This window comes from Heterocephalus glaber, unplaced genomic scaffold (genome assembly GCF_053883595.1).
Source record: "Heterocephalus glaber isolate CG9 unplaced genomic scaffold, H.glaber_assembly_v1.0 deba00001509, whole genome shotgun sequence".
Taxonomy (NCBI): domain Eukaryota; kingdom Metazoa; phylum Chordata; class Mammalia; order Rodentia; family Bathyergidae; genus Heterocephalus; species Heterocephalus glaber.
In genome coordinates, this window is record NW_028258325.1 from 34,707,063 (window position 1) to 34,719,626 (window position 12,564).

Sequence of the window (12,564 nt, forward strand, 5' to 3'; positions counted from 1 at the left end):
CAGAAACTACCACATAGCAGACTTGGTAAGATTTGTTGAAAAATTTTTAGAAGTTGAACAACAGGGCTCATGGAAGGAGAAATCAAAGATGCTTCTGAGTCCTCTATATTAGGGAGTGCAGAGATTTTGTGGTTTGAACAGGAGCAGGGAGGATCATTCTTGTGCCTGAGACGAGGCAAAATTTGGCCAGTCTTATTTCTTAGTTTACTGAGCCAATGACTGACTAGCAGGACAGGTGGAGCCGAAAGGAAGATAAAAACTACACTTCCCGTCATGCCTTTGGACACCGCTCCCGTTTGCCCTCACAGTTACCGTCTCATCCCCACGGAAGTGAAAGGAGTACTTCCGGGTTCGGCAATACTGGGAGGTGGCGGCATTAGGCAGTCATTTAGGGCCTTGCTCTAAAGCTCTGCCTTCGCTTCGGTCTTTCTAGAAAACCCGCTTTGATCTCGGCGTTGCGGGACAGGTATTTCCTGGCCGCTGTGGGTGTTTTTGGAGCAGTGTGTTGCACCGGGGTCGGCGATACCTTGTACTCAGGAGTCTCGGAGCTCCCGCAAGGCGAGACGAGCCTGTGGCACCCGGCGAGGAAGCCGGTTTCCCGGGTCGTGGCCCCAGCGCTGACGTTCTGTCACTTCACTCCGCGATTACACCGTCGCAGGCGCGAATTTGTCTCCAATGGCTGATACGACCCCAAACAGCCCCCAGGGGGCGGGCGCTGTGGTGAGTGAGCAGGGTCGTCTGGCTTGATTTGCAATAGTTCGGAAGCAGCAGGAAGTGTTGCGAGGTTCCAAGGTGTTCCAGAAGCTCCGAGATTTCTGGACCGGAATTAGTGAGGGGGATTGGGGGTGGGTGTAAATGAGAGCTCCAAAGTTTGTTTCTGAAGCGACCGTGGACTGGCCTGGAGCAGGTGACCCCCACCACCACCACCACCCGTGTGCCAAGGAAATGGAGCCTTCCTGCCTCTTCCTACTGTCCCTCTCTGATAGTCCTAGATCCCAAGGTTGGAGATGCCATTCTTGGCGCACCCGCGTGCTGACAGAGAACCTTTGTTTCTCATTTTATATCATATAGAAAGTACGCAAAAAGCGAGTGGTCTGCTTTTTTTCTTTTTCACTTTTTATTTATGAAAAGAAATATCATTACGCTTTTGTAAATTTTTTAATTTTTAAGATACAGATCTGCAGCTTTCCAGTTATTTGTACCGGAGCATTATTTTCTTTTAGTTTTAAAACTGTGTTTGTGAATTGGGCAAGTTTTCTTTTCTTAATTGCAACATTCTTGTTTACACACTTTAATTTTGCTGACCCATTTGAGTTAGTCTTGTTAACCCAGAATGCTTTGGTGTTCTTCCACGTGCCTACAATGCAGTTATCACATTTGGGAAATTTAAAATTGATACGTTATTACCTAATGTGCAATCCATGTTCAAATTTCATTAATTGTTCCTTTAAAGCCGCTTCCTCCACAATTTATCCAAAAAGCATGCATTGCATTTACTGGTCATATCTCTTTAGTCTATTATAATCCAAAACAGTTGCTCTGACCTCATCCCTTTTGTATCTTTCAAAATACAGATAGTTTTCAAGAGTGTAGACTTGCATTGCAGAATGCTTCTCACATTGGAGTTACATAAGTAATATTGTGTTCTTTCTCAGTGCATATATGAGGCATTTCGTATTGATTAATTCTGTGTTGGGAAATTTGTTTGATTATTTGGTTAAAGATGATGTCCATCAGTTTCTCCACTGTAAAGACCTTTACTTATTTATAATTGAAAGGTACTCCACAGCTCGAGAGTGACACTTTGTGACTGTCTTGCTCCTCAACAGTTTTTCATCCAAATATCCATTAATATTTTTTGCCTGTAAAACATTACTAGCCATGGAGGTTGGGATAGTTCACTCTGAAAAATGTAAACCAGTTATACCTTTTTAAATTTTTTTTTATTTTGTAATAGAATGCACATCTGTAAAATTGTACCAAATTGCATACCTCAGTCATTTATTGCAGAATAAACACACTACACAAATAGATTTTAAAGAAAATGTTAAATTTTAAACTATGATGTAGAGTTTGGATATTTGTAGAGAATTTGAGCATAGTAAGCTAAATTCATCCTTTCACTTAACTGCTACTAGTCTTCTAAATTTAGGAGAATTATAGTGTGATAAGTGTGGCTAGAATAAATCAGAGACATATTTCGTATTTGTGAATTACTTTCATGTGGTTAAGAAGACATACAGTAAAATGTCTTCGAATTTGAAAATGTACTTGTGTTTTCTTTCAAAAAATTTACATTTTTTCTCCAAAATGGAGTTAAATTGCTTTAAGCAGTACTTTTTTTAGTTTATAAAAACATGAAAATATTCATTTAACATTTAACAAAAAAGCCACATGTAAATACACATTAAATCTTTAGAGCACTTTCAATTGCAGTTTTGAACCTCAGACCAAATACACTGATTAATTCATAATTTCTTCCATAATTTACTTTTATTTTTACAAATTATACCATGATAAAACTTGACAGAAGTTATGCATGTGAAACAATTTCCATTAACATTGTGTTAGTTAATGAGGTCCATACCATAAGAGATTTTGTTGCTGTTGCTGTTTGCACAGGAGTTCTCATGATTTTAGCATTATACAACTTGAAGCTGAGATTGCATTCAGAAATAAGTTTAGAAAATGGCTTTACAAAAAAAAAAAAAGAAAAAGAAAATGGCTTTACAAAAGACTGAGAGTGAGCTGTAAAAAACCTTATGCAGGGATGCCAGGCTGAAGAAGTCTGCTATTTTCACTGCTACAAGTCTTCGGTGTGGCCAAACTTAAACACCAGTCCTCCAAAAAATATGAAGACATTTTGGAAGAATACAGCAATTCCAGGATATACTATGAGTTTTTCCTTAGCAACATAACCTCCAAATAGAATTCACACAGATGCAACCAGAGATCCAAAGGCCAGCATGAAACCAATGAACAGCCCAATGCAAGCACCTGTTTGACTCAGACAACCTTCACTATAATTATCACTCCAGACTTGTTCATGTGATACTGCATTAATCATTAAGAAGGCTGTGGTTGCTATAACACCACAGGCATTGTGTGAGTGGTTGAACTCTTCCACACTAGGATAAAGAACAGTTCCATCTGTGATAACCCAGGAGCCTGTGAAAAACAGAACACCAGCAGAGATGAAAGCAACAATATTGTGCTTTTCCCCCCCAGTCAGTGCATTCTAAGCATCTCAGACCTTCTAGAAATCCAGACTTAAGTGCAGTCCAGCCCTAGGCTGGAGATCTGGTGCCCGGTGCAGGGCTGCCTCACTCCTAAAGCATTTGAGTGGAAGCACCAGCTATTTAAAAAAAATAGAAAATACCAAAGTCCATCATACATACTAAGGATAAATGCTATTTTGTGAAATTATTTTATACACCCATGTATGTTTCTGTTGGATCATGATGTTAAATATTGTTGAAAATGTGAAAGTTTCCTTATATATTGTAAAACATCTTCATGTTAAAACAGACTTTAAGATAGTCTTGCTTCGTTCGGTAGTAATGGACCCACATGGGAATACAGCAAAGGAAAAGACAAAAAAAAGAAGTGGAGAAGAAAATGGTAAATGGAAGTTTAATTTAGTGCCATTGAAACTAGTGTAAAACTTACGGGAGAACTTTGAGGGAATACAGAGTTATAGAAGAGAAGCAAGTATCATTTAATACCTGACAACTATATTTTAAGTACTTTAGGTAGGCTAGGCCCTTCTGTATATCTTCCATAAACTAAGAAGTTTGATAGGAACAGTTACCATGGTTTTCCATTTCTCTTTTCAGATGAGATGTTAGGGATTTAATTACCCCATCTCTTTTTTTTTTTTTTTTGTACCCGGGATCAAACTTGGGACCTTGCGCTTGTGAGGCAGGTGGCAGAACCACTAAGCTAAATCCCCGGCCCTCCATTTTTCTTTTAAAAGATTTATTTAATCCAAATTGGATTTATACAATGCCTTCTTACTCAGCTCAGGGACAAACCTATTTGGATTTGAGATTTTTCTAAGAATAGGCATTAAATTTCCCTTGAGAGCAATTAGTTCTTATTTAATGTTTTTTAAAATAGATGAACCAGAATTGTGTTGAAGGAACATAGCCAACTGTAAATTTTTCAGTTTTTTCTAAATTTTTTCAAAAATTTTAAAATATCAACTGATATTTTTCTGTTTAAGTACTTCCTATGCTTTCCACATCAAAACTACAGAGTATTTGGACTTATCATTACACATCCAAGTTGAAACAGTTAATAAGTTTTCATTTAATAATCTAAAAACAAATGTTACCTGTTTGTTAAAAATATTTTTAATAGGATAACAATTTTATGCTCTTTATTCTTAAAAGCTTAATTTGCAGGTTTAGATTACTACAATATTTTTCTTTTTAAATCTAGCAATTCATGATGACCAATAAACTGGATACAGCAATGTGGCTTTCCCGATTATTCACAGTTTACTGCTCGGCTTTGTTTGTTCTGCCTCTTCTTGGGTATGTATTATATGTTTCTGACTTTGATAAGCCAGTTGTACGGGAAGTTTATGAAATTCTTTCAGCTGTAAGAATTACTAAACAGTAAAGAGTTTAGGGACAGATAAAACAATACCCATTTAAAATCACTAATCAAAAAATCATTTATAACCTGGTAATCAGTTGGAGAAATACGTAATATCTTGTTTTGTATCTTGTGATTTGTGAAATGAACATCACATTGAAAATCTGAAGAAAAATAAGATGTATAGAGATGGAGTGAGTTCATGGTTCCTGAATTTTTTTTAACTTGATAGGAAAAATTACTGTTTTATAAAATTCAGTTGAGCATATATATAAAGAGATACTTCTAAGAAGGTAGAATAGGTTAAAGTAATTTTCTATGTTGGCAATTAAATGATTTAGATGTTGTGCAATTCTGATGCAACTCACAAAGGAGGAAGAGACATGGTGGTTGTTTATGTCTCATGATAACTTCTCCTCTGATAATTTGCAGGTTACATGAAGCAGCAAGCTTTTATCAACGTGCTTTGCTGGCAAATGCTCTGACCAGTGCTCTGAGACTGCATCAAAGATTACCTCACTTCCAGTTAAGCAGAGCATTCCTGGCACAGGCTTTGTTAGAGGACAGCTGCCACTACCTGTTGTATTCACTCATCTTTGTCAATTCTTACCCTGTTACAAGTATCCTTCTCTACTCTTTTGACAGTGAAATTACCAGCTAAGCATTTGGGAGGTCTCTTTATATTTTGATAGGAAGGATTCAGTAATGAGAATATTCCATGAAGCATCGGTTTGTTCGCTTTTTGGCATTTCATTTCTATGAGAAGGATATGTTTAATGTAAACATTTCTGACCCTGTTATTTAAAATCTAAACATTGAAGAGCTGATTGGGAATTTAAACTTTGTCAGTGTTGTCTATATTAGCAATGGATGTTTAAAAACTTATATTCACATGGTAATATGTGCCTGTAATCCCTGCACTCCGGGAATCTGAGGCAGGCAGAGTGCAACTTTGAGCCCAGCATAGGCATTTGAGCAACTTAGCAAGACCCTGTCTCAAAATACAAAAAAAAATGGGCTGAGGACGTAGCTTAGTGCAAAGGCTCTTCGTTCAATCCTCAGTACTGCACATATACAAAAAATTCAGATTCAGACCACAAGCTCACATAGGACTTTTAAATATTTGAAAATTTCTTTCATTTAATTCTTATATTTGGGAAAGTATCTGGAGCTCTTGCTTCCAAAAAGAAAGATCCTGAGCTTGTTCCCTTCTTACCACCCAGTAAGTTAGAAATAAATAAAAACCAATCAAGAAATAATAAAAAGAATATTCATTATATATAAAGTAGGAAAAGAGGACACACACGGGTAACCCATGTAGCTACTGAAAATTTAATAATTCATTTGGAATTTGTGTTTTCACATTCAGAAGCGTGTTGTAGAATGATAAAATTGAAGTTAATCCAAAAAAGGGAGTTCTAAAACTCAGTATGTTTACAAAGCAGTAAGTTAAACATTTTAAAAATAGGGTTATTACAGGATTTTTATACATTGTGAGAGTACAAGAGTTAGCAGTCTTTCTTTTTTTTTCCCTGTAGATCATCCCTCTGGAAATGACACCATTTTGTGCTTTTTGAAGTGTTGCTCTAAGAGTGTTTGAATTATACATAATGGAAAACACAATAAACTATTTCTGCAAGATTAAATATTACTCATTTACAAGAATAATGCCTATGCCTGTAAAGCTTCAAATTTTAAACAAACTTTTTTTTTTTTTTGGTGTTCAGGATTGAACTCAGGTCTTTATACATGTCAAACATATTCTCTACCAATGAGCTACAAATTCATCCCCTAAATAGACTTAATAAGTGTTAGAGAAATTAGAAGAGAAGGAAACTCAAATTTCCTGTGCATCTCAATATTATATATAGGAACTTGGCATATTTAATCCTAGGTGTAGTTTGAAAAAAATTATTGTGTTACACTCAAAACTTTGGCTGGTAAACAGTAATGCTGACAAGATCGTTCCTATTTAAAAGGCCTACCTAATTAATAATTAGTGGGCAATATTTAAGTGCAATGTGTTTTTGTGGTACTGAAGATTAGACTCAGATACTCTACCACTGAAGACCTCTCCAACCTTTTTTTGATTTTAATTTTGAAAGTATCTTAAGTTACTCATGACCCTCCTGTCTCAGCCTCCCACAGGTCTGGGATTACAGTTGTGTACCACTGCAGCTGGCTGTAGTTTCAAAATATTTCTGTCTTGACCTAGGTAGAGCCAGTAACCACTTACTACATGTGTATTAAGTGAAGATTTTGTTTAAAGTTCTTATTTTGGGACATAGGAGTAAAGCTTTTTGTGTTTTAATGTATGGGTCTATAATGTCACAGCATAATTTGTATTTGATTATTTTTTGGTGAAACTACATGATTGTTGTACTACAACTCTGTTTATTTGGCTATCATTGGCTTGACTAGCTTTTCTTATACTCATTCATTGAGGAGCTTTGCAATCACAATTTTTTAAATTCTTGGTTTTCTGAGATACTATGGGAAGATACATAAAGGTTCTTATTTATGCCTTTTCATAGCTTAAAATTTCCTTGGAGAGAGAAACAGAAGTGAAAGAAAATGTACTCTAGATAATTAATATAGAGCAAATTGAATACATCAGTACTGAACTCTGGGACAGTGCTTGGCACAGATCGGTGCTCAGTATGTTTTGTAGGTAATGATTTTTTTTTTTGGAACTGGGGATTGAACTTGGGAACTTGCACTTATGAGGCAGATGCCAGAACCACTGAGCTAAATCGCAGGCTCAGTATGTTTTGTTGAGTGAATCCTCCAGTCATACAAGTGAGACTGTGACCGTGCAGACAACCTGTCTGCCTCTTCTCTATGATTGGTTATTTGCTAACCTGTCTCATGGGACTATTGAAGACTAAGGATTTCGTATTCCCTGCATTCTTTATGGGAGGAGTGGCAAGCAGTGGGAATAACAAATACTAATCTGATTCCTAAGGAAGTTAGGTGAGGGTGATAATTTTACCTGCTCTGTTAATGATAAGTACAGGTACCTAGGGTTAAAATTGTTCTTTACAGCCCTTACCATTTCTGAATAGTTTAAAAAGTGACACTGAAAGCTAAGATGAGTCTCTTGTTATGGGTTTGTGAACTATAAAATATTAGAGATGGATTTGTGAATTGTACAATATTTGAGATGAACAGCTCATTAGAAATCTCTAGCTTTGACCTGTATGTAGTCTTTTTTTGGTTTACTGGCCTTGAACTGGATAGTTAGTTCAAGCTGGTCTTAAACTTATTTGAAAGAGGATGAAACAGTCTAGGAAAATGAATGGGTGACAGAGCCAGAACTGAAACCCACGTACCTCAACTCCCAACTCAGGGTTCTGTTTCACTACCTGACACTACCTCTGTTATTGAATCAGTCTTCAAGTCTAGATATATGTTGAAATTTAAATTTGATTATTTAAACTGCAGTAGAGTTTCACAGCAGCCTTAGGAGAGCATTATAGCTTCCATCAGTTTTGAAGGGGTGTATCTGTGATTCATTAAAATGTTTGAGACTATATTTTCGTGAGTGTATGTGATTTCTACTCAGAAAATTGGCATTTTACCTAATTTGTGCGAGTAGTAAGAACTGGTCAGAATATTAATTTGGAGAATTAGTATATTATTAGAGAATTAGATTTTTTCCTAATACTTGGATATGTGCCCACCAATTAGAAATTAGAAAATTTGGAGTCCTAAATGAGTTGTGGTTATAATGAATTTGATACTCAGATTATAGCAGATTATAGCAGTCACCATTTCCCACCTAGGATGGAAGGCCTGCATCTAGGATAGAAAAATATGATTCATTTCTTAGAAACTGCTAGTATTTTTGTCATTCATGATTAACAGTATCATTTCATGGAAATACTTGCCAAGTTTTGTTGTTGTTGTTTATCAGCCTGTCAGTAATTGGGGTGGTAAATGAGATCTTTTGAGCAATTTCTATTTTTCAAAAAGCTGAATGAAAAATATATATTTATCCATGGCATAAAGCCAAACCATTGGGCTTAAATATAAGGATTTTGTGTTTATGTCTGTACTTAATCTTTTGTTGTTGTTGTTTTGTTTGGTTTTTTCGGTACCGGGGATCGAATTCAGGTCCTTATGGTTGTGAGACAGGCAGGGTGCCAGTGAGCTAAATCCTCGGCCCTGGCCTGGGTTTTAGTTGTTTTTTTTTTGGTACTGGGGATGGAACTCGGGTCCTTGAGCTTGCGCAGCAGGGGGCGAAACCACTGCGCTAAATCCCCGGCGGTTTTAGTATAATTTGGCAGCTGTTTGCAGTGCTTTAGTAGCCAGTAGAAATAAGTGAGAAAAACTTTTCTTTGTCTTTTTTTCTTCATAAAAAATGGTGAGTTTGGGCCAGGGATTTAGCTTAGCGGTTCTGCCACCTGCCTTGCAAGCTCAAGGACTCGAGTTTGATCCCTGGTACCAAAAAAACAAAAACAAAAACAAAAAAAATGGTGAGTTTTAGAAAGTGAAATATTTCTTTTTTAATAAATAACAAAACTATTTGATTTAAGGTATGTCAGTAAAACAAAAGCATTGCACTGAACTCATTTTGTAGGTGTTTCAGATCTGTATATTTGGACATAATGCATAACTTATTTTGCAAAATACTTAATGACTTGTAAATATTTTCCTTAATTTTTTTCTTCAGTGAGTATTTTCCCAGTCTTGTTATTCTCTTTGCTTCATGCTGCCACATACACTAAAAAGGTCCTTGATGTAAGTAAAACTATGCTGTTTCTTTGACTCCTGGATTATAGGTAGTTGACATAAGTTTGAATTCTAAGACCTTTTTTTGTCAGAGAATTCCTTTATTCCTTACAAACTTGTAAAAATTATTTAGTGATTTGAAAATTTTGAGTTTGGAAGATTTTATTATTGAAGTGGCACACACACTTTGTAAGATAAAGGATTGAACTAAAAGTTACTCCCCACCCAATTCCCAGAGGATTTCCTGAAATCTGAAACAGATCACTTTGTTATTTAAAATTTTGTATCTTTTAAGCTTGATGAGTTCTGTAAGTATATAACTCTAACATAACAGGTAAATAAGCATATACTGAGCATATTCTTTTTTACATTAATGTTAAGAACTGCTGTTCTCCTGAAATTTTTATTGCTGAATTGGAACATTAAGCTTAACTAAAGTGTCCTAGGAGGATTATTGCATATGCACTGAAATTTGAACTAAAATATCCCAATTTGTGCCTTTCATTGGCCTTTTTCTTTATCTTATAATTCTTTGGTTATAGTAGCAATTAGTTCTCCTTAATTTCTACTGTTAGCTAAGGAGCCATATATTTGACTTGTATTACTGGATAGTCAGATTTTTTGTTCTGATTGGAAAGAGATAACCACCATTTTTTATTAAAAAATATTATCTTTAAAAATAGCATCTAACAATGAAAAGTACTTTTTTTAATGTGTTTTTGGTTGTCTTCAACTACACAAAATAAAACAAGATACACTAATGTCCTTCTTTAGTTTGTAAACTTTTTTATGATCATTTTCAAATGATTGGCTTATGGTAATATTATCTGTTGGATATACTGGCTGCTGTTTTAAAGAAAATATTGTCAGGGGCCAGGATTTAGCTCAGTGGTTCCGGTGCCTGCTTGGCAAGCACAAGGTCCCAAGTTCTATCCCCAATACCAAAAAAAAGAAAAGAAAAGAAAATATTGTCAGCACTCAGTATCCCTGGGGTCTGCATCTGTGGATTTAACCAACTGCAGACTAAAAGTTCTTGCCAAAAAAATTGTGACTGTTCTGAATACACACAGACTTTTATTGTCATTTCTAAACAATACAGTGTAACTTTTTACATAGCATTTACATTATACTAGGTATTATAAGCAATCTGGAGATGATTTGAAGTATGAGAGGATGGATGTATGTAGGTTATATGTAAATAGTTTGTCATTTTAAATAGGAGTCTTGAGTATCTGCAGATTCTGGTATCTGAGGGGTGTCCTAGAGGTAATTCCCATGGAATACTGCAGGATGACTGTAATTGAGTTGCCAAAATACTTCATTATTTGTAATGTTTGTTTTCTTTTGTTTTAGGCAAAAGGTTCGAATAGTTTACCTCTGCTGAGAGCTGTCTTGGATAAATTAAGTGCTAATCAACAAAATATTTTGAAATTCATTGCTTGTAATGAAATTTTCTTGATGCCTGCTACAGTTTTTATGCTCTTTAGGTAAGAATAAAAATATATCTGTTTTTGGAACACTGGTAAGTGAATATAATAAAGATATTAACTCAAGTTTTATGTTGGTTGAATCAGTTGAAGTGTAGATATTGACATGTAGAGCTAGATGGATCTTTTTTCTTGTTGTTAAATTCTTTTATTGGTACATTGTAGGTATACAACACAATTACATTTCTCATTGGGAACTTGTACCTTTACATGATGCATCTTGGTTCTTATTTTTTCCCCATTCCTAGCCCTCCCTTCACCCCCTCCACCCTTCCCTATTTACAAAGACTTTATTTCCATTTTTTCCATTTCTCATCATTTTTCCTTTCCCTTCTTTGCTTTCCCCTGCCCCTCCCACTACCCCTACCCTTTTGGACTTTTTCTTCCTATTTTGCATTATCAATTATTCATTCTAATCATTGGTACATATTAGGTATACAATGTAATGACATTCATCATTGGAAATTTGCACCTTTACATAATCTCTCTTGGTTCTTATTTTTCACCCTTGCCCAGCCCTCCCTTCAACCCCTCCATTCCTCCCTATTTACAAAGATTTTGTTCCTATTTTTCAATTTTCTCATATTAATTCCATTCCCTTTTATCCTTTCCCCTACCCCTCCCACTTCCTTCCCCTTTGCCCCTTTTCTTCCTATTTCACATTACCTATCATACGTTTTAGTCCTTATTTACACTTTCAGTTTCTCACACCAGAGAAATTATTTGGTATTTACACGTGTGTCCTATTTATTTCACTTAAGAGTATTGCCTCGATGTGCATGCACTTAGCTAAAAATGTCTCTAATTTCTCATTTTTTATGACTGAGTAGTACTCCATTTTATTAAAAATAACCCCACATTTTCTTTATCCAGTCTCCAGTTGATGTGTATTTGGGCTGTTTCCAAGTTTTAGCTATCACAAACTGCTGCTATGAGCATGGGTGCACATATATCACTGTGGTATGATTCTTTTAATTCTTTGGGGAAGATACCCAGCAAGGGAATAGCGGGATCAAATGGGACTTCCAGTCCTAGTTCTTCGAGGTGTCTCCATACTGATTTCCACAGTGCTTGCACCAGTCTACACTCCCACCAGCAGTGGAGCAGGGTTCCTCTTTCCCCACAGCCCCACCAGCATTTGTTATTGGTTGATTTCATGATAGCAGCCATTCTTGCTGGAGTGAGGTGGAATCTGTGTTGTTTTCATTCGCATCTCTCGAATGACCAGTGAAGTTGAACATTTTTTCATGTATTTATTTGCTGTTTCTACTTCTTTGTGTGAGAAATGTCTGTTCATTTCAGATGCCCATTTTTGGATTGGGTCTTTAACTTTGGGAGGTCTGATCTTTTTAAGGTCTTCATAGGTTCGAGATAGTAGACCTTTGTCTGAGGAAGAGCAGGTGAAGATTTTTTCCCTCATTGTGGGTTGTCTCTTCACACTGCTGGTGGTTTCTCTTGCTGTGCAGAAGCTTTTTAGCAAGAAGAGATCCCACTTGTTGATTGTTTGTGCTAGATCATGAGCAACTGAGGTTTTGTTCATAAAATCTTTTCCTACATTATTGTCTTCAAGAGTTCTGCCTAACTTCTGTTCTAGCTGGTTTAGTATTTCTCTTTTAATATTTAGATCTTTAATCCATTTTGATTTTAGTTTTGTGCATGCTGAAAGATATAGGTCTAATTTTAATCTATGGCAAGTTGAAACCCAATTTTTCCAGCACCATTTATTAAAGAGGCTATCTTT

General features: G+C 35.9%; 1 protein-coding gene and 1 pseudogene across 1 annotated transcript in view; one reads left to right on the forward strand and one right to left on the reverse strand.

The window, feature by feature from the left end:
• The first annotated feature begins 336 nt into the window (after positions 1 to 336).
• The window catches only part of Tmem33 (transmembrane protein 33), a 28,148-nt gene continuing 15,920 nt past the window's right edge, over positions 337 to 12,564 (forward strand). The window contains exons 1-5 of the mRNA XM_004849798.4: positions 337 to 720; positions 4,444 to 4,538; positions 5,035 to 5,222; positions 9,278 to 9,345; positions 10,690 to 10,823. Coding sequence (XP_004849855.1) covers positions 676 to 720; positions 4,444 to 4,538; positions 5,035 to 5,222; positions 9,278 to 9,345; positions 10,690 to 10,823 — 530 coding nt within the window. The 5' untranslated portion in view covers positions 337 to 675. The remainder of the gene's footprint in view (positions 721 to 4,443; positions 4,539 to 5,034; positions 5,223 to 9,277; positions 9,346 to 10,689; positions 10,824 to 12,564) is intronic.
• Positions 2,696 to 3,572, reverse strand: LOC106009803 (transmembrane protein 50A pseudogene; annotated as a pseudogene).